General features: G+C 45.6%; 2 protein-coding genes across 9 annotated transcripts in view; one reads left to right on the forward strand and one right to left on the reverse strand.

Annotated features, from left to right (window-relative positions):
- The window catches only part of NAXD (NAD(P)HX dehydratase), a 52,720-nt gene extending 43,742 nt beyond the window's left edge, over window positions 1-8,978 (forward strand). For 5 of the 6 annotated variants that reach the window (XM_063337540.1, XM_063337569.1, XM_063337579.1 and 2 more), the window contains 2 exons: window positions 3,923-4,043; window positions 6,640-8,978. In XM_063337540.1, coding sequence (XP_063193610.1) covers window positions 3,923-4,043; window positions 6,640-6,790 — 272 coding nt within the window. In that variant the 3' untranslated portion in view covers window positions 6,791-8,978. Of the gene's footprint in view, window positions 1-3,922; window positions 4,044-6,639 lie in introns of those variants that run through there. The other variant, XR_010071469.1, reaches the window with a different exon arrangement.
- A 310-nt stretch (window positions 8,979-9,288) lies between these two features.
- Window positions 9,289-17,810, reverse strand: part of CARS2 (cysteinyl-tRNA synthetase 2, mitochondrial) — a 37,934-nt gene continuing 29,412 nt past the window's right edge. For 2 of the 3 annotated variants that reach the window (XM_063337612.1, XM_063337603.1), the window contains 3 exons: window positions 16,534-16,632; window positions 12,639-12,902; window positions 9,289-10,041 (listed from right to left, as the gene is read on the reverse strand). In XM_063337612.1, coding sequence (XP_063193682.1) covers window positions 9,967-10,041; window positions 12,639-12,902; window positions 16,534-16,632 — 438 coding nt within the window. In that variant the 3' untranslated portion in view covers window positions 9,289-9,966. The remainder of the gene's footprint in view (window positions 10,042-12,638; window positions 12,903-16,533; window positions 16,633-17,810) is intronic. The other variant, XM_063337593.1, reaches the window with a different exon arrangement.

Genomic DNA, 17,810 nt, shown 5'->3' on the forward strand with positions numbered 1-17,810 from the left:
TATCAAAATTTGTGCTTCCCAGTTAACTCAGCAAAACTACTACATCCTAATTTTTTTCTTTCAAAGAGAGGGCAGTTATTTTCAGTTACGTAACAGGCTGGTTTTTTTTTTAATTAAGCATACAATACCTGTAAATGGGTCATTCTTCTGGGCTTTGATCTGCCAGCACAGTTTGGGCTGGGAGTTCCTTCAGCTTAAAACTTGCTGGCAATGGTATAGTTAAGCGTGACACCGTGATCTGAATGCTCCCCAAATGCTAATGTTTATCTTGCCTTCGAGGAGTGATGGTAACTTATTTTCTGGCCTGAAATATATGAAGCTACTAAATGACTTGGCCATAGTTACCCAGGCAGTCTGGGACAGAATTTTGAATTGCGTGCAACCTAAAACTCTTGAATTTCTGCTTTCCAATATTCTGTCAGTATGACAGCCTTCTTTTTGTTTCGGTTCGGTTTGGTTTTTTGTTTGTTTCTGTTGCACTCTTATTTCAGTACAAACTGTTTGGATGGACTTAGGTAAGCAAGAAATCCGGGTGACTCTACGCGAGGGACGTGTTGTATTTGCTGCGTACAGCTCTGGCAATATTTACGCACTGTTTAATCACGGAGGTTATGTTGAAACTGTTGAATAGGGCTGTGGTTGTTCTGACTCCAGCAGATCTCCTTGCCATACTTTATTCAGAGATTTTTTTCAACGATAACATTTGTATTTCATCTGGCCTTTTCTTATAATAGTATATGTGTGCTCCATGGGTAAGGGCCAGGGAACTGGTTTTCAGAAAGTTACTTAGCATAAATCAGTTTTCATTAAAAGACTGTCTGTTAATTATACGGAGGTGGGTTTTTTTGATTCGTCACCCTGTGAAATAATGACATCAGATTTGCGCAGACCTATTAAGAAACAAAACAAAACAAGACACCCTGCTCCAGCAGCCAGCTTGACTGGCATCGGTTGTGTGTTTCTATCTCTTAAGGTCTGTCCGTTGAACTGTAGGTGAACCTCTCCATTGTTTCGATTGGGACTGGTGTCAGACTGATTGACCTTAAGTGGCCCGATTGCTGTCCTTGCAGTTTCAGTCTTTGCAGTTTCCCTGTTGTCCAGCATCCAGTTGTCTTGGTCTCCTCAGCTATTCCAAGAACCACATTTTCTAGGCTTTCTGATGTACGTGTTCATCCCTGGTTGAACGTGGTATAACCTCACTGAGGCAATGGACCGAAAAATCCTTCATCCTCATGTAAATACATCGTTCTGCATCTCTCCAGGGAATAGAACTGCCCGCCTTCTCGGCATCACCGCTGACTGTTCAGCCATGTCCATCTAATCGAGGTCTTGTAATGTTGCCACCGGTTGTCACTGCTCAGCGCAGCATATTAAGGATGTCACCCCCGTGGTCCTTAAAGAACTGCTTGAGACGTCTTCACAGCGGGTCACAGATACTTGGTGGGGGATGTTGGACTGGGGGAGCGGGAAGACAGCAGTTTTATTTTCGTTGTTCTAGGAGAAGGCTGGGAAAAGCATCGGGAAGACTTTGTCCTTTGCGGATTTGGCAGTATGCCAGTTCGTCTTGATGGTAGCGTGGGATTCCTCCTTTTATTTTAAAAGCTGTTAGCAGTGACTGTGGCTCGGAGGAGTTTTTCATCCCTTCTCCCATTGCCTGCTGTAATGTTCATCATCCTTTTATTTTGAGATGTTCTTTGAGGAGCTGAGCCTCTGCGCACGAATTGCCCGGGCATTATACCTTTCCCCTCTCATTCAAGTTAATTTCCTGTAGTTCTGCTTCTTTGAAGGTATGGCATGGATTTGTTTTCCAGCATCTCTGTGCAGAGCACAAAGGTCTGCTTTTGTTGTCGCCTGCGAGGTAGTCCACACGTATTTGAGACTTACTTTTTAAAAAGTCACAAACAAAAGACTACTTTTTTTTTTTTTTTTTGTAGCGGGGTATTATAATTGGCCTAGTTTGAGGAGAGCTTTCCTATACAGCTGAAAACTGACTGGAAGGTTGTGGGGCTACAGAATAGTGGCAGATGGTGACATACAGCTAATAAGCAGGGGCTTGTGCTCAGCTGTCAGTCAGAAGGCCCCAAAGCTTTTGAACAGAGGATTTCCATCCTGCCTCCTGCCAGGAGTTCAAGCCCTCAAAGTGAAAATCCTGTGAGATACCATCTTCAAAGTACCAGAATTAGAGGTAATTTCTCCAAAGCACTGTATTTTTATTTTTCTTTTTTTTTTTTAATAAAATAAACCACGCCGCCTAAAAGGGCGTACCTTCTTCAAACAGCTAACTCGGAAGAGCATTACACTTGTGAAATGTGACATTAACTACTGCTCACTGAGAAACACATCCAGAATCTTAATTTGGGGGAGGGAGGGGGGAGGGGAGTAGAGCGATGGGGGAAAATTAACTGCTGGCAACGCCGCAGCGGTGTCTGCTGTGTTCGTGGTGACTAATGAATCTTTGCCCTCTCAGTGGCAGCAAAAACGCACAACTGCCTGGCCTCACGAGCCCAGCAATTACTGCTGGAAGGATCAGTAGGAAATGGAAGCGAAGTACAATTCTTTGCTGCACTGAGTAACGAAAAGCAGAAATGAACTATGCTAATGAACTGGAAAGGGTTTACTTGTGTTAAGTAGTTTTTTTTTTTTTTACCTCTTGCTATTTAAGAAGAATTACCTGCAAATCCTTCAGCTCTATGCAGATTTTCCCCATTATTTTGCAAGAGAACAATACCTTTAAAAAATATGGCTATTCTTTATGGCCCTCTAAAACACCTGGGCTGCTCTGCTCATACACCTTGGAGAAACCCAGCCCAGGGGACTTGAGAAAATTGAGGTAAGAGCTGTTGTCCAAACAATGTCTCGCTTTATACTTTGCTTGCGTACTTGGCATGCTCAGGAGCGCACAAACGAGTGTGTGCGTAGTGCCCACTCCTCCACCTGAGTTGCTAAGGATCTCAACCTGGAGATGCTAAGGATCGTTACCTGGCCACCGATGATTCTGCCAGCTTTTCCATTCTCCTAGGAGAGGAAAATAAATTTCTCCTGGCTTTTTTTTTTTTTTTTCCAGAGCCTAGCAAGAGGGGAAGCTAAGGAGAGATACATACCCACAAAAGAGTTTGGAGAAGGGCAGCAGAATTGATGCTGTTCTCTTGTTGTGTGCCTTATCTATCCTTCAGGCTTCCTGCTTGGGCTTGGTGAGAGTGGAGAACAAAGGAGTTAAATTTAGTGAAACCATTTGCGTGTTCTTCATAGTTAGAGCTCCACAAAGAGATCAGTTTGACCGAGGTCCTTTGTATATTTAAAATAGGAATGTAACATCTGATATTCTGACGGGGCCTACCCACCGTGACACTGTTGACGGAAGCATACACAGATGCTGAGGACACTGGTGGTCGGCAGAAAGAGTTCTCTCTTCGCATATGGTTTTTACAAAAACTAAGGAAAAGGCTGTTTGAAGATTTGAAGTTTTAGTTCTATTTTGCATGCGCTTGCCGTGAAACACCTTGGTTTTATGTTTGTAAACTCTGAAGGTCAGAGACTCTGGAGAGCCGCGTTTGTGCCATGGCTTTGTGGAGGGACCTGGTTGCGTTTGGGGTGACGGCTCGCCACGGCAGCATCAGCTCACATGAGTCACTAAACTCACTAGTGACTAAATCTTCTGTGCAGGCCGAGTGGAGAAAGCGTATACGTTGTGTGATGTTATTTGTGAAGGATTGAAAAGTAATTAGAGAAGTACTTTTCACATGTTAACGCAATTATTATTTTTTTTTAAGAGTACTGTATTTCAGCACGTGCTGCTGCCTGTGATTAATCTCTTCCTTGTTCATCTCTGTGTGTCTCAGAGGTTAACCCTCACAGCTACAGCGATGTCATTATAAAGAGAAGAAAAAATGCACATGACTGTTTTTGGTTTGTCTGTTCGTAGTACTTGTGTGCAGCCACGAAGGAAGCAGCCGGAGATGTGGCGGCCAGGGGGACCTCCTTGCTGGTTCTCTCGGAGTCTTAGCGCACTGGGCATTTCTTGCTGGAGCAGAAAAAACAAATGGGTATGAATATTAATTAATAACTTAATTCGGGTGAGTCTCTGTTCTCCTGTGGCGACTGTTGTAGACCTGCTATAGAAATTGCCAAATGAAGTTGGAGTTGGTGGGACTAAGGTATCCACGTACTTTTTAAAAACATAAGGGTTTTCTACAGCAGTCTACATAATAGTTACAATTTTAATACAACAAACGCTTCAGTAATCTTAACGTCTCCCAAGTTTGAGGCAGAAGAAGAGTGAACCTGGATCGATTCCCAAGGATACTTACGTGTGGGTTATGTGTTTTCAAAGCAATTAAATGTAGGCAGAAGGTATGAAGGACACATAAGTGGTAGTCACTGGCAGTAACATCCCTATAATTCAAAAAATTTATTATTTAGCTTTCTTTTTGTAAGGTGGGGAATCCTCTTGCATTGTACCTAAGTAATTCATCGGGGCAGGTAAGTTGAAACTTCCAAATAAAATACAATTTCAAAAAAGGTAACCATTTTAAGGCCAAATGGCAGTACAGTTTGGTCGTACATAAGGCAACCATGCAGCTGCAGCTGACTTGGCTTTTCCGTTAAATTATGTCCATTCCTGTCCGACTGGTTGGTCCATATAGCCACGTCATCTTTCTGTGAAAGCAGCTGCTTTAAATAAAGCTGAAAGGAACCCTGACACAAGCAGTTAGGGAATAGCAGTCCCTCTTCCCTGTGGGTAAAAGAGCTATTGAAGCTTTAGGAGGGGGAGATCTTTTGTTGTCTCTTGGATGCCACATGCGCACAGTTCGATGTCCACGGGAGTTACCGAGTCTGTGCTCGGGCCACTCTGAGAGCACTGCACAAGGTCCCCCAGCAGGAGGGAGGGACCAGTCGAACCAGGCTTTAAAATTCTGAAATCTAACGCACCCAGAATGAAAAACGAAACCAAGATTGGTTGTGTATTTGAAGTTGCAGCTAAAGGAAGAATTTTGTTTTACTTCATTAAAAGGGTGACTTTGTTATTGCACGGTGTACAACAGATCAGTATTAAATTGTTGGAGAGATCAGTAAACGCAGCATGTGTTCTCCAGGCTCTCCCGACTTGGGCTCCTGTGGCTTTTCCAAACAGCTCGCTCAGACTCCTTCATTTTATAGGTGAAGGAAAAGTGGGAGAGTCTAATTGGCATCAGCAATAGATTGTGTCTCCTGTGGTGGTGTTAAGGTGACCCTCATCAAACACCCGCTGTACCAATCCTGTCTATCTCCTGTGTTTCGGGAAAGGAGGAGCTCTTCGGGTTCAGTGAATTGAGGGCATGAGCTTGCAGGCTGCACTCCAGGCAGCCCAGCCCGTCCCTCCGCGCTTCGGCCTGGCTCTGCTGTTTCAGAACGGCTCTGTGCGGAGCAGGATTTCCAAACATTAAGATCGCACCGGCTTTCAGGGGTGCTAATGGTATAGTAGGTGGGGTTCTCCTGTTAGGTAGACAGGATGCTAAGGTGGTGGCTTTGGAGTACGGCATGTATCACACTGGTTATGCGGTAACCTTAGAAATAGGTGCTTCAACTGTCTTGCGCCCAGGAGCCTGCGCTGCACAGCTCTCGTTTCAGAGCAGTATTTGGGCATCCAGGACTGACTCTCAAGGTGGCTTAAGTACTCGCCCCTGCACCTCGATGAGTGCACAAAGTCACCGTTTTCAAGGAAAAGATACTCGAAGCTGCCCTTGTACCACCTAATTGTAAACTCAATTTCTGCTTTGCCCGCGCTTTACATCACGATCCTTCACAAAACTCGTACTTGGCACAGAAGTCAGCGGGCCCTTAGAGACTGACGGGCAGCCACGTCCCAGCCATGGCTGAGCCTTGGGAGGTTTCTAACCAGCCAGCAACTGGAGGCCAGGGCTGGCCGCTGAATTATTCTGCCGTGTTTTTCCTCTGCTCTGGTGCTGTGAAGGCAGCAGAAGTGGCTCCCGTGGCCCAGGCTGTGAGAGGGTGCTCTGGAGGTGGCAGGTCTGTGCCGCCTTCTCCAGAGGAGGTTCAGCGCTTGAGGACTGGGTTTTAAGGACTCGTTTTAGGCAGTTTATAAACACGTAGGAGGCATGAAGAAGTTGTGTGCCTTAATTTCTGCCGGGGGCTACAGCTGTCGCTGTACCCCTGTTCAGCCGATCTAATGAAGGCCCCAGAGCAGTGACTACGGCCCTGTTAAAAATCGTCTCTTGGCCACATCCCCATGTCCTTCCCCCACCCCCTGCCATACAAATCTAAACCAAGTTACCAGCGAGGGGGGAGGAAAGGGAGTGAAACTCCGAAGGAAAGAACCAAGTTTCATATCGGTAAAGCTAGACAGGGAACACCTTCTTTACCCACTTTTTAAGCGTGTTTTCCTTTTGCATCCTTCAGCCCTGATGGTGTTTCTCACTCGGTCACATGCTGTGCCGTGGGAAGGCGAGTATTTATTTAAAAAGCATAGTGAGCCAAAAGTGCTCTGCGAGAGTCTGAGAAACACGGGTGTTATTGCTTGCGAGGCCTTCCCAACAATGCTGCCGAACGTCTGTGGGTACAAAGATTATGTCCACCACCTTAGGAGTTACACAGGAGTGTTCAGATTCTGTTTATAATGTTGTTTGTTTGTTTTCCTTTTAGTCAAAATCCCTTTCTAGTGGCTGCATTTGGAGCTTGCTCTCTCACGAGGCAGTCTAACCACCAAGCCTTTCAAAAATTCGGACGCTCAATGACTGCCTCTGACATGGTTTCAGAAGTCGGAACAGCTTTTAACAAACTTTTTGAAACCTGAAGCCAAAGCAGCGGAGAAGAAGGAAAAGGAAGAACACCGACTGCAAGAGTAATTACATTTACCGTAGAATTGACATAAGTAATGCACCCTTTCAAGTGCTGTAGCAGCATTGGTATGCTAGGTAGATTTTTTTTATTTTTAAGAATAGAAAAATATGATTAATGTAGATATTTTTTAAGAGTTTGGAATATGAAGATGTTTTGGCTGAAATAAGCTGTAGTTGCAGATCTGTTATAATATAATAAAACTAAACTGAAAGTATTCCTCTGTTCTTTTTGATAGTTATTGAGCAATAACTGAAGTGTGAACAGCAAAAAAAAAATAAAATAAATAATGCACTTGATACTTAGATAAAAATTCTTCCACCAGCTCAACTGAATTTCTTGGATTGCACCAAGGTTGTCTTGTTTTCATCCTTAGACCCTCTGTGTAGAATTAGCTGTTGCATCTCATTTTTTGCCATGCTCGTATATTAAGAAGCAAAACGTAAGCCTCTCTGGAAAGGGAATGCATGAGAGTGGCTGTAGATTTCTGAATGTAATTAGTTGCCTTTTTCCCATTCCCAGTCCCAGAGGCAGCGATCATTTCGACAACACACCCCTTCCGGAGACATCTTGGGGTTTTTTTGGAAAAGGCTCCCCCATTGCTGAGTGAGGATATACTGTAGGTATCTTAGCATTAGACAGTAATTATGCTTTTACCTGAAGAAAAAAAAAAAAAAAGAGTATTTTCTATTCCTTTAGCTGGCCTTGACTCATCTAGAACGCGCTAGGATGAACTTTGTGAAATTATCATTTGGAGAGGTACGAGGCGGGGTAAGAAACTTCGTGATACCTGCCGGAACTGGTCAGGGGAGAGTGAAGTGCTTTTAAAACTCAAATTGCCTGCTGAGAGAGATAGAGCTCGGGGAAGATGAGTGTACGGACACGTAGGCAGCTCTTTATGAACCAGCAGGAATAGGAATTGAAGGAACAAAAGGCAGACGGCGGCGCCTCTCTGTACACCCTTGGTGCCGTGCAGGCAGCCCAACGCTGCGAGTCAAAGGCAGGAACAGAAAAATGGTGGCAGGCGTTTGAGCTCCGGGTGCTGCACCTGGGTTTGGGGGCTTTTTGCTCTATCCTTCATCACAACCGACAGGACTTAGCCTGCTGCTAGGGCTGCATCTACCCGGCTCGTGGGCAGCGCAGGGGAGAGATGGGTATAAAGGGGAAGTTGCGTGGGATTTGGCACAGTATCATTTCTTAAATTTTTGGGAATTCGGTCAACGCTTGTAAGGACTGAACCAATATGGAGAGAGGGGCAAGTTCATGCAAAGTATGTTTACAAAACTTCCCATAAAGTCTGGAAGTGGGTCCTGCCCTTAAACCCCCCAGTTAGCGCCTAGTGTATATACTCACTGAAGCGCAGGAACAAGCATATAATGTGTCTATTTATTGCAATAGATGTTGTCTATTCATTACAGCCACTCTTTTCCCGTGATCTAGCTCTAGGTTGGAATGTGGTGTCACACACGCTTAGTCAGACTGCGTTCTCCTACCGTGCAATAGCTGCCCACAGAAAGCACCTGGAATCAGAAAGGCTGCTCCGAGTATTTCCCTTCTGCCCTTATAGTCGTTATTTCTGGATGCACTGTGACTACTACCTCACCCCGATGCGTTTTTGTTTTTTCTTTTTAAAGCAGTTACCTACCTATTTTTAAAATAGGTTTTTAAATGTTTGCTCGTGTTGGTCTGTGAGGGTTCAGAGACTTCTTAGATTAGAGCAACATCTACTCATGAGAGATGGGTTTTTGGTGTTCGATTTAAGCAGTTCTGTAAACTGTCCACAACTTTGGGGAAAATAAGCTACTACTGTTTTTCCCCCCGAAAACCATTTGAGATGCCCAACTCCTTTTAAATAAAATCAGAAAGTTAAAACTGATTTTAAACCAGCTACTGGATTTCCTTTAAAATGAGCATTTCTTTTGTATTTAGACCATCAGCGGTATTATAATCTAAATGGCATTTGTAGGCGAAGTCAATCAATTAACAGCGCTCAGTACAGATTTCAGCCTCCCCTGTTGGTTTTAAAGCTACACAGAAGTTGTAACTCTGTTATTCACTAATGTATACACATTGTTACGATTTTTAAAACATTCTGGAAATGTAGCAGTTTCTTTTGGTAGGAAATAAAAATAATAGCAAATTAATTGTGTGTACTTTGTTTGATGTTGTTCCCCATTCATTCTAGTGGACTACAGCAATGCAGCCACTGGCAAATTTAAAATACCAACAGCGTCAAATAAACATCTGCCAAAGTGCTAATGAAGATTCCCCCCCCCCCCCATCTTCTCTAGGGGGACTGACAACCAGAAAGGGAGCAGAAAAACAGCTGCGTGTTTTATTCTCTACTTAACAATACGAAAGAAAGCCTTCGTCCTTTTGAACAGGTTTGTTGAATTGTATTTTCAAGTGAAGCTCCTCCTATATGAACCCACGGTCATCTTTTTTGTCTTTTTTCATACACTGGTTTAAAGGCAGTATGCCCCTAGGTAAGTACAAGCCCCGTGTAAACTCAGCCACTGGAACACAGGTGCCTTGTGCACGGCAGGCCACGATCCATCTACCTCCAGCCGCACGCTCCAGGGGATTATTTATTTTTTAAACACAAACATGGCAAAAGAAGGAGGCTGTTCTGATCTGACCTGTGTGGATATTATCCTACAATGTACAACGGGCATTTTATCTTCAGTGCTGACACTTAACACTGATCTTGAAATTTATGCAGGTTACTTACCTGTTCAGTTATTCAATCCTCTGCAAAGTAATAACTAAACATACTAATTTTATCTTCCCCGTTAGGATGGAGAGATCCTGAGCGTGCTGTACTCCCAGTGCTAGGGAAATCTCAATCTATTCTGCGCAAAAGCAAACTGAAAAGATACCAGGTAACTGGATACCATTATATTATGGTTAAAGATCACCACACCACGTACACACCACGTACACACCCGCTGCGAGCCTTATTTACCTAGGAGTAGCGGCAACAGCTTTGCTCAGATTGTATTATATCTTTGTCAGCCATTCTGTTCCAAAGATTTTATTTGGCAAGTATTAGGTATTTACAACTGTTGCCAAAGCATCTGAAATAAAAAAAACCAAAAACCAAACCAAGGAACCAAGTCCAAGGATGAAGGATCAGCTTTTTTTCTCGGTCTGCTGCTCGGCTTGTCCTCCTTCCACCATTTCCCAGGTTGAAACAGCAGCTCTGTCCTGCAAGAAGCAGCAAGTGGGTCAGTCCCAGCTCCCTGGATCACAGGGGGATCACACATGTGCAGGCAGTGGGAGGCGCGGGTTTTTCACCCAGCTTCATCCGGCAAAGCTATTCATCCAGTTAGGCATTCCAGAGGAATGCCACTGTTAGTGCTGCTGCAAAACAAACCCAGACATTTCTTCCCAGTTAAGAAGGGGGAGAAAAAAAAAAAAACCCACCACAATAGAAATGTAAATTTTTCAGCGTGGGATCCTGCAGTGATGTGTAGTCTCTCTCATATGAGCAACTTCTGTTAAACTCAGGCAACCGCATTTTTGTGTTTAAATGGTGCGTGTGTATGGAAAACAGCTCTTCTTACGGCCCGTACATGAGAATATATTGCCTGATAGCTCTGATCTCCTCCCGAATTTGAGGACAGTAGCCTGTTGCCATAAATACCTGTAGTGCAACACTGTCATATTTTTGAAAGAGAATATTACAGTCAAACCGAGCATTTCTGACCCTTAAGATCTAGCTGTTTGACTGCAATTGGTAAAAAGAAAAGTTAATCTGAATATTGAAACATGACAATGTTACAGGAGCTCTGACTCAGGAGAGAGGCTGGAACAGAATGTAGAATTTTCTTTACATTAAAGTGAAAACTGGTTTTGATGCCTAAATACCTCATTACTACATTTCACTTAGTGCATTTCAAGCAGGCTATCATGACGTGGAAAGACCGGTGGATATTTTAATCAGTTTGTTGCAACTTCAGGCAAACAGAACGTCATCTGCATTGAGCAGCATGAGAGAAGAAACCAGCCTACAGAAATCACAACCTTAGAAGCTGAACAAGTTGCCCTTTCTGCAAAGCTGATTTGTAGGGGAATTAAGTTACCAGCGCTCTCTAAGTTGCCACTCGCCAACCACTCCCTGCCCAGCCCCAAACCAGGGGTTCCTGGTCCGCACTGGGTGGAGGCGAGGATCGTCTGCTTCATCTATTCTGCTGCTTTTCCTGCTGCACATGCCCTTGAGAAGTTCGGACGCATGTGACAGAGGGAGAGCACGTCCACAGCTGCGTTGCCACCTGCGTATCGTGGGGCTCCTAAGCGTTTCATGGAAAGCAAAGGCTGGGTAGAAAAGGCAAATTCAAATCACTTCCTCAAGCGCCTATTAGGCACGCAGGACCCGGCTGCTAGGCGCTGTGTTCCCATGGCATCTGTGGCACTAGCCAGCCCAGGGCGGGTTGGCACTAGCCATTTTTGTCACTAGCCAACCCGCCCAGCAAGCACAAGGGTGGCGAGAGCCCTGCTTTGGGAAGGGCCACGTCTTGTTGCAGATGTGCTGCGGTGAGCCTGCGTGAGGAACTGCAGAGCTGCATTGCTCCATTTGCGGGACTCTTCTGGGATTTGCAAAGGCAAGATATGGGCAACCTTCACAGAACACCTTCAGATGCTTCCAAAGTATCAGCAACAAAAAAGCAGGAGTTCAGCTTCGGAGGCACGCTGTGTGCGCTCACGCGTGCACGTGTGCTTTGTCTTCAGGAGCAAACTGTTCTGGGACAAGCAGGAGACAGATTATGCCGAGCTCCAGGTTATTAAAAAAAAAAAAAATTAAATAAATGGAATGGGCTGAATCCTGGCTAAGGCCAATTTCTAGGAGGTTATTAAATGCCCGTAAATCCCTTTAAAAACAAATCAAAACAAACCTCCAAAAGGGTGGAGGTGGGGCTACAGCTGTTTTGCCAAATAGATCAAAAGGGAGTCTTCCTCTCCAAGACTTTGTCTCCGAGCAGTTGTTTGGATTTGTGAACTTTCTTGACAGATAAGTGGAACAAGGATTTAGCTATGTACAAACAAGTTAAGGAAGCAGATGTTCCAACTTCCCGCAGTCTTCCTTTGCTTTCACAGCTGCAGCTCACCACGTCTGCGCTCTGGCCCTCACCCCAGTTTGCATCAGCACGCTCACTTTTCATCTGAGATCACGGGACAGCTGACCGCACTTCGTATTTGGTTTTAATACGTGTGTTGACAAACGACGGCTCTCACGCTCAGCAATTAAAGAGGATGTATGCCATCACTCCCTAATGTCATTGTGCTTTATATCCTCCCGTTGGTAAAATGATGCAAGGAGACTCTGCAAGGCTCAGTTCCCGAGCGAGGGAAAAATGAGCAGCATGAACTGGAGGGAGGGAGGAAGACGCTGGAGAGGAAGCAGAGGATTATTCTGCATATCAGGAGCAACACTGGCCCAGCAAGGGCTGGAGCGCAGGTGAGAGGGGCAGCGAAGCAAGAGGACTGGAAGAAGTGGCACCCGTAAAAGAATAGAGCACCTTGAAACCAGGAGGAGACAGGAAGCCAGTGAAGGGATTTCTCCTGAGCAGGAGACACCACTGGGGTAGTGGAAAAGGAAAAGAACAGTAGCATTAGGATGAGGGGGAGCGGAAGAGAAGGGTAGCAGTACAACCAGGCAATGGCTAACTTCACCCATCTGCTGCTGCAGTCATACAGGGAGCAGGGCACAACACCGAAAGCTGCCAAAGGGGCACGATGGGCAAAAATAAACGTTCTCTTAAAAAATGACCAACGGTCTCACAAAGAGGGTTACTGTCTTCTACCTTTATGTGGATTCCAAAGGCAGCAAGGTCTCCACGCAGACTGTCACAAGCCTCCAGGAGGGGTTTTCTCTCCCGCATTAACTGCTGCCTCTTTTCCTTCTGTTCTTCTTTTGGTCCCTCGGCTCCCACAGCACCCTCCACGGGCACAGCCTCTGCTGCCTCTTCTGGCAGAGCCAGCGCATAATGACGGACCTTCGCGCGGAACCGTACAAGCTCGTCAAGGACATTTGAGAGGACGGCAGAGTTGTCTCCTCCCACAGCCACCTAGAAATGAAACAGGTGCTTTACAAACATCTGAGAATGATTTCAAAAATCAGCCCTGACCGAGTAGCATACACTGAGGCCCCATCACCTCTCTTGGTTCTGCATCTTCCATTGTATTGGTACAATTAAAACATCACAATCTCACTAATGCTGGACAAAAGTTACAGCACAGGCACACTTGGCAGTAGTTCCGTGTATTCCTATAGAGGAAAGCATCTATTTTGGAGCAGAGGGCTCTCATGTGAACATAACACGCTGCATAACCCAACTGGGGAACTCATCGCCACAGGAAACCTCCGAGATGCCAGAAGTGTGCATAAATTAAAAAGGGATTAGATGAATCAATGGAAGAAAGGCCTGGCAACAGCCATCCAGCACAGCAAGGGCAGCCCAGCCGCCGGCTCAGACAGTCCCTCGGCTGCAAACGTCTGCAGAGCTAAAGTGCACCAGCCCCGCACCCTGCCTTTGGGCTCCAGACCCTCTTCAAGAATCACAGACCAGGAAAATTAGGTATTTTGGCTTTAAGTCTCTACATTACCCTTTCTCCTTGCATCCAGAGGACCTCCCCAAATCCACAGAACTTTTATCTGTTCTGTCTTATCCAAAGTTTCAGCCACCCAAAAAACCTGAGGAGCAGCAGCCTCTGCACACGGAAGGTGCTTTCTTGGCTGATGCATGGCCTTCTCCTTCCCTCAGCCAGCTCCGAGCTTCCTCAGCCTCCTCTGGCTTGGCAGAAGTCTCGCTGGTCAATGCCTCAGGAAGGGAATGGCCTCGCTCCTCCTTCTTGAGAGCTCAGGTGCTCGCAGAACAGGAAGGCCATTCCTCGGCGCAGGAACAGCCAGGCTCCCAGTCGCGCTCTCGGCAGAGAAACCATCCCTGTGTCTCATTAGAGGCAAACTCCCACACAGGAGGAAAAGGACAATCCTCCAAACCAGGAAAATGCCATCGCAGTATTTTATCACTAAAACACAAGAGGGGGAGTGGAGCGGACAACGGAGCAGTGAAATGTAAAGCACACCAAGGCCGGGGGGGAGAAGTTGCTGGCAGTGGCGCTCGACCGGGAGCAGAAGAGCAGCTGAGTAATTAAAGCCAGAGGGGACTGTATTTAGTCACCGAACAGCAGGATGGAAATGAAAGGGAGTAGTTTCAGAGGTCACTGACCGAAGCAAACAAACAAGGAGGAGGAGAAGGAGGTGAGGGGGAAGCTATCAAAGACAGAATGTGAGATGCTCAATGCTCTCCCACAATCACAAAAGGCAGCAAACTCCCCAGACTTTCAAAACATGGTAAAAGTACTAAAGACGACGTTTATGAGACTGAAGAAGGCAATAAAACTAAGTGCCAGCAATGCTCTGTTGTAACCTGGGGCAGGTAAAAGAGCAGGATAAATGCTTAAATACAGAAGGGAGAGGAAACACAAATGATGAGGGGAGCAAGAAACACGCCTCTACAAACACCACTGCCAAAGTTCAAACCAAGCACCTACTCATGACACAAGGCAAGATCCTCCAAAAGGAGGGGCAGCTTTAGGAGACGAACTGATCGGATTACCATGTAAATTTTGCACCATTTCCACGGTGTAGCCTCTCGGGACTAATTTCTTCTAATTTCTTCTTTTCATTTCTCTAATTTCTTGTCCTGCAGCACCAACCAATCCAAAGAGCTCGTAAGATGCTTTATATGGAAACGTGGCCTTTGACAACCCCACCTGCTTGCCCCCGGCTGCACCCGCAGTACAGCTCTCCTGCGCAGAGCAAAAGCCCTCCCCTTTGCTGCCCAGCTCTAAAACAGGCACGATGGTTTCCACCCATCGTCTTTTCAGATGGATTCACCTGCCTATGGCTGTCCCGGCTCCTTCTCCTTCTCTTGCCAAAGCAGAGAGAAAGACGGGCAGTCTTATTTTACACATCCACCACACCACCTTACACAACCACCAAGATGAAGCACCCCTTAGCAGTGCCTTTCTCTCCCCACCAGCTACTGCAGAGGCACAGGCAGCTACACTCAACTGTCAGGCTAATCAGCTGAGGTGAGTCCCATCCTAAGAGCACAGGCTGTATGCAAACATCCAAATGAAGAGGGACCAAGCATCGCACCCCATAGCCTCTACATTAAATTGTTAGCCCAGCGGTGGCCAGGCCAGCGAGCCCTCTCCCAGACAGCCCACTGCCAGGACCCACGGTGGTCAGGGACCGCAAGCCACGTGCCACCTGCCTAAGGGGCAAGAAAGGTTGGATGCTGAGCTGTTGCGGCTGGTCTTGAGGTCAAAGAACAATTCCTGCACCATTTTATTTACTAGCCTGCGGCAGCCCACGGACCTTTCTGATGAAGATTTTGATTGATTCGTTTACTGGGAGCTGAGAGAGCCGAGAGAGGAGAGTCCGCTGTGCTGCTCCTTCCCTCCCACCTGCCTCGCACCAACGTCTGCTGCTGACCCTGCTGCCCCGGAGAAACTAGCCCAGCATACAAAAAAGAAGAGCATTCAGACACTTGTTTCAGCAAAAATGTAGGTGCAGCAGGCACCTGCATAGAGGCAGCCCAGAATCTGACGGAATGACTTTGCCATCTGACTTACAGACAAATGTAAGTGTTTGGTACATCACTGAAATTAACATGACAAACCATGGGTTATGAGGAGTAACACACAGACAAATCACATTCAACTGCTGCTTTGAAAGAAATTTGGTGGAAAAATCCACAAAGAGGCAAAGTAAATAAATGCATTTACTGCTCTACTGCCTGACTTTCAAAGGATGAATAAGGTTATTTACATTTTCTTATCCTCTTCTCCCTTATCCTCTTCTGCAAAAACTGTTTTGTTGCTTTAAACAGTTGCTTTAAAGAAAGTTTTCAACTTCTTGGTATTCAGCTGCAGATTCGAGCAGGCGAGGAGCACAGAAACACCTGCTAGTCTCCGACACGTTGTGCCATTCTAAATGCTGCACTTCCATACTTCAGGGTATCACCTCCATATTTATCACTCTCTTCCCAGTGCAGTACTTCACTTTGAGCTTTTCTCTCCTTTTCTGCCCACCCCCGCCTCTTCCCAGTTCCTACTTTTCCATGAACTAGAGGATAGCTAATGTATTTCCAACAATGTCCCCCCCACCACTGCCCTTCCCTCCTTGCACCCTACCAGGGCTCAAGGCAGAGCAGCCCCTTTCCCCACAGCCCGGCTTTCTGCAGAGGAGCTGGACCCCGGCTCCTGCTGCGCAGGGAGGTCACAACCGCAAATATTCGCGCAGCTATCCTAGTCAGCCTGGGTGCAACCAGCAGAAAGAAGAGGAAGAGCTGGGGAAAAGCCAGGGACATAAGAGGGCCAACTTAAAAGGCCTCCGATGCTAACTTTTTCTCGTTTCATTCCTCAAACTTTTGTTTCCACAGCTCAATTGCTGCTGAAGTCACCCGGGAGTACGTCAGAGAAGAAAAAAAGCCCACGCTTTGCTTTCTCCTGCTCTACCTCCTCACACGCTTTCCTAAGACATCACGGCAGAAACTGCAAGCGGTGCAGAAAGGTTTACTAAAACCATAAATAACTTTGTTACATCTGACGCTTTCGGAAAGCTTTCTATAAAACATAACGCTGGCACTGCTACCACATACTAGTACACATAGAAGAGATGTTTCGTACCTGTCTTTCTCCAAAGGACATCCCAAGGGCATTAAAAAAGCCTTCTATATAGGAAATAATGCTTCCATACACAACAGAGCTTCTAGGAGATCCAGCATCCTGTTTAAAAAACACTCAAAAGAGATTGTCCAGTCAACACGTATTACAGAACTCAGCATCTCTCTGTAGCCTAGTCCACCAGGAAAAACTATTACTAATTATATAGGTCCACCTCCACCAGTAACACCTGCCCAGATGGGAACTTTTACGGAGATATAAAAGCACCTCACAACACAAATGGAAAAGATTTAAGTAAACAGAGGAGAGGAAGAGCTTATTACTGGCATGCACAATAAGGAGAAGAGATGTGGGAAGCTGCCATGCATTACACGCGTGCAGTAAATTAGACCTAAAAATAGCACTTCTGGGCATGAAAGGGCTGTGTGTCTGAAAACAAAATAAAAGAACAAAATCCCAGCTTCAAGGGCGCCTATAAAATAAATGATTTTAAAGAAAAACCAAACCTTTTTTTGAGTGTCCTATTGATTTAAACAATGCAAAGATTGCTTTGAGATAGCTTATGGTATTTTGTCATGCCCGGGTAGCACCAGCAAACACCAGCAGAAGCGACAGAATAGCATTTTTAAGAACACATGTATTTCTTTCTTTCTTCCATATTTATTTCATAAAAAAATATAAAAATCAAGATTAAACAACAGACTGAGAAGCAATTTAAGGGACTAACCCTTGCTCAAAAAACAAGTGATGACAAACACAAACAAATTAGCAGCTGGTACTGGATTTTATCCGACATTTCCATTAGGGCCTGAAATCAGTCATAACCTAAAATTTGCAGAAGATCTGAACTGGAAGCAGCTGAGGTGGACCACTGAGGGAAAGAAATAGGAATGTGCCAACTAAGGTAAGAACAGCGAGAAGGTTAAAGAGGGGACTGAGCAGTTATGTATATGTGAATTTACTCACAGTTCTTAAAGAGGAAAAACTATGCGCAGAGTGAGTAAGAGGTAACGCTCAGACAGCTGGGCTGCGCCCAGAAAAGCTCCACCACCGCAACCAGAAACCTGAGTCAGCTGCAAATTACCTCACCCAATTCTCAATGAAATGACTGGCAGAAGGAATTCAGGGGAAACGAGCAATGACTGGCAAAATGTTGTCTTTAGGAGCAATAACGCTGTTACAGATCCCTGCTGCAAAATGGTTCCGGTCAGGGATTAGCTCAGAGAGTCGTTTTGTAAAGGCAAAGTAAAGGACAGAATTCAAAGCCAGCGCCAAAACGG

This window comes from Chroicocephalus ridibundus, chromosome 1 (genome assembly GCF_963924245.1).
Source record: "Chroicocephalus ridibundus chromosome 1, bChrRid1.1, whole genome shotgun sequence".
Lineage (NCBI taxonomy): Eukaryota > Metazoa > Chordata > Aves > Charadriiformes > Laridae > Chroicocephalus > Chroicocephalus ridibundus.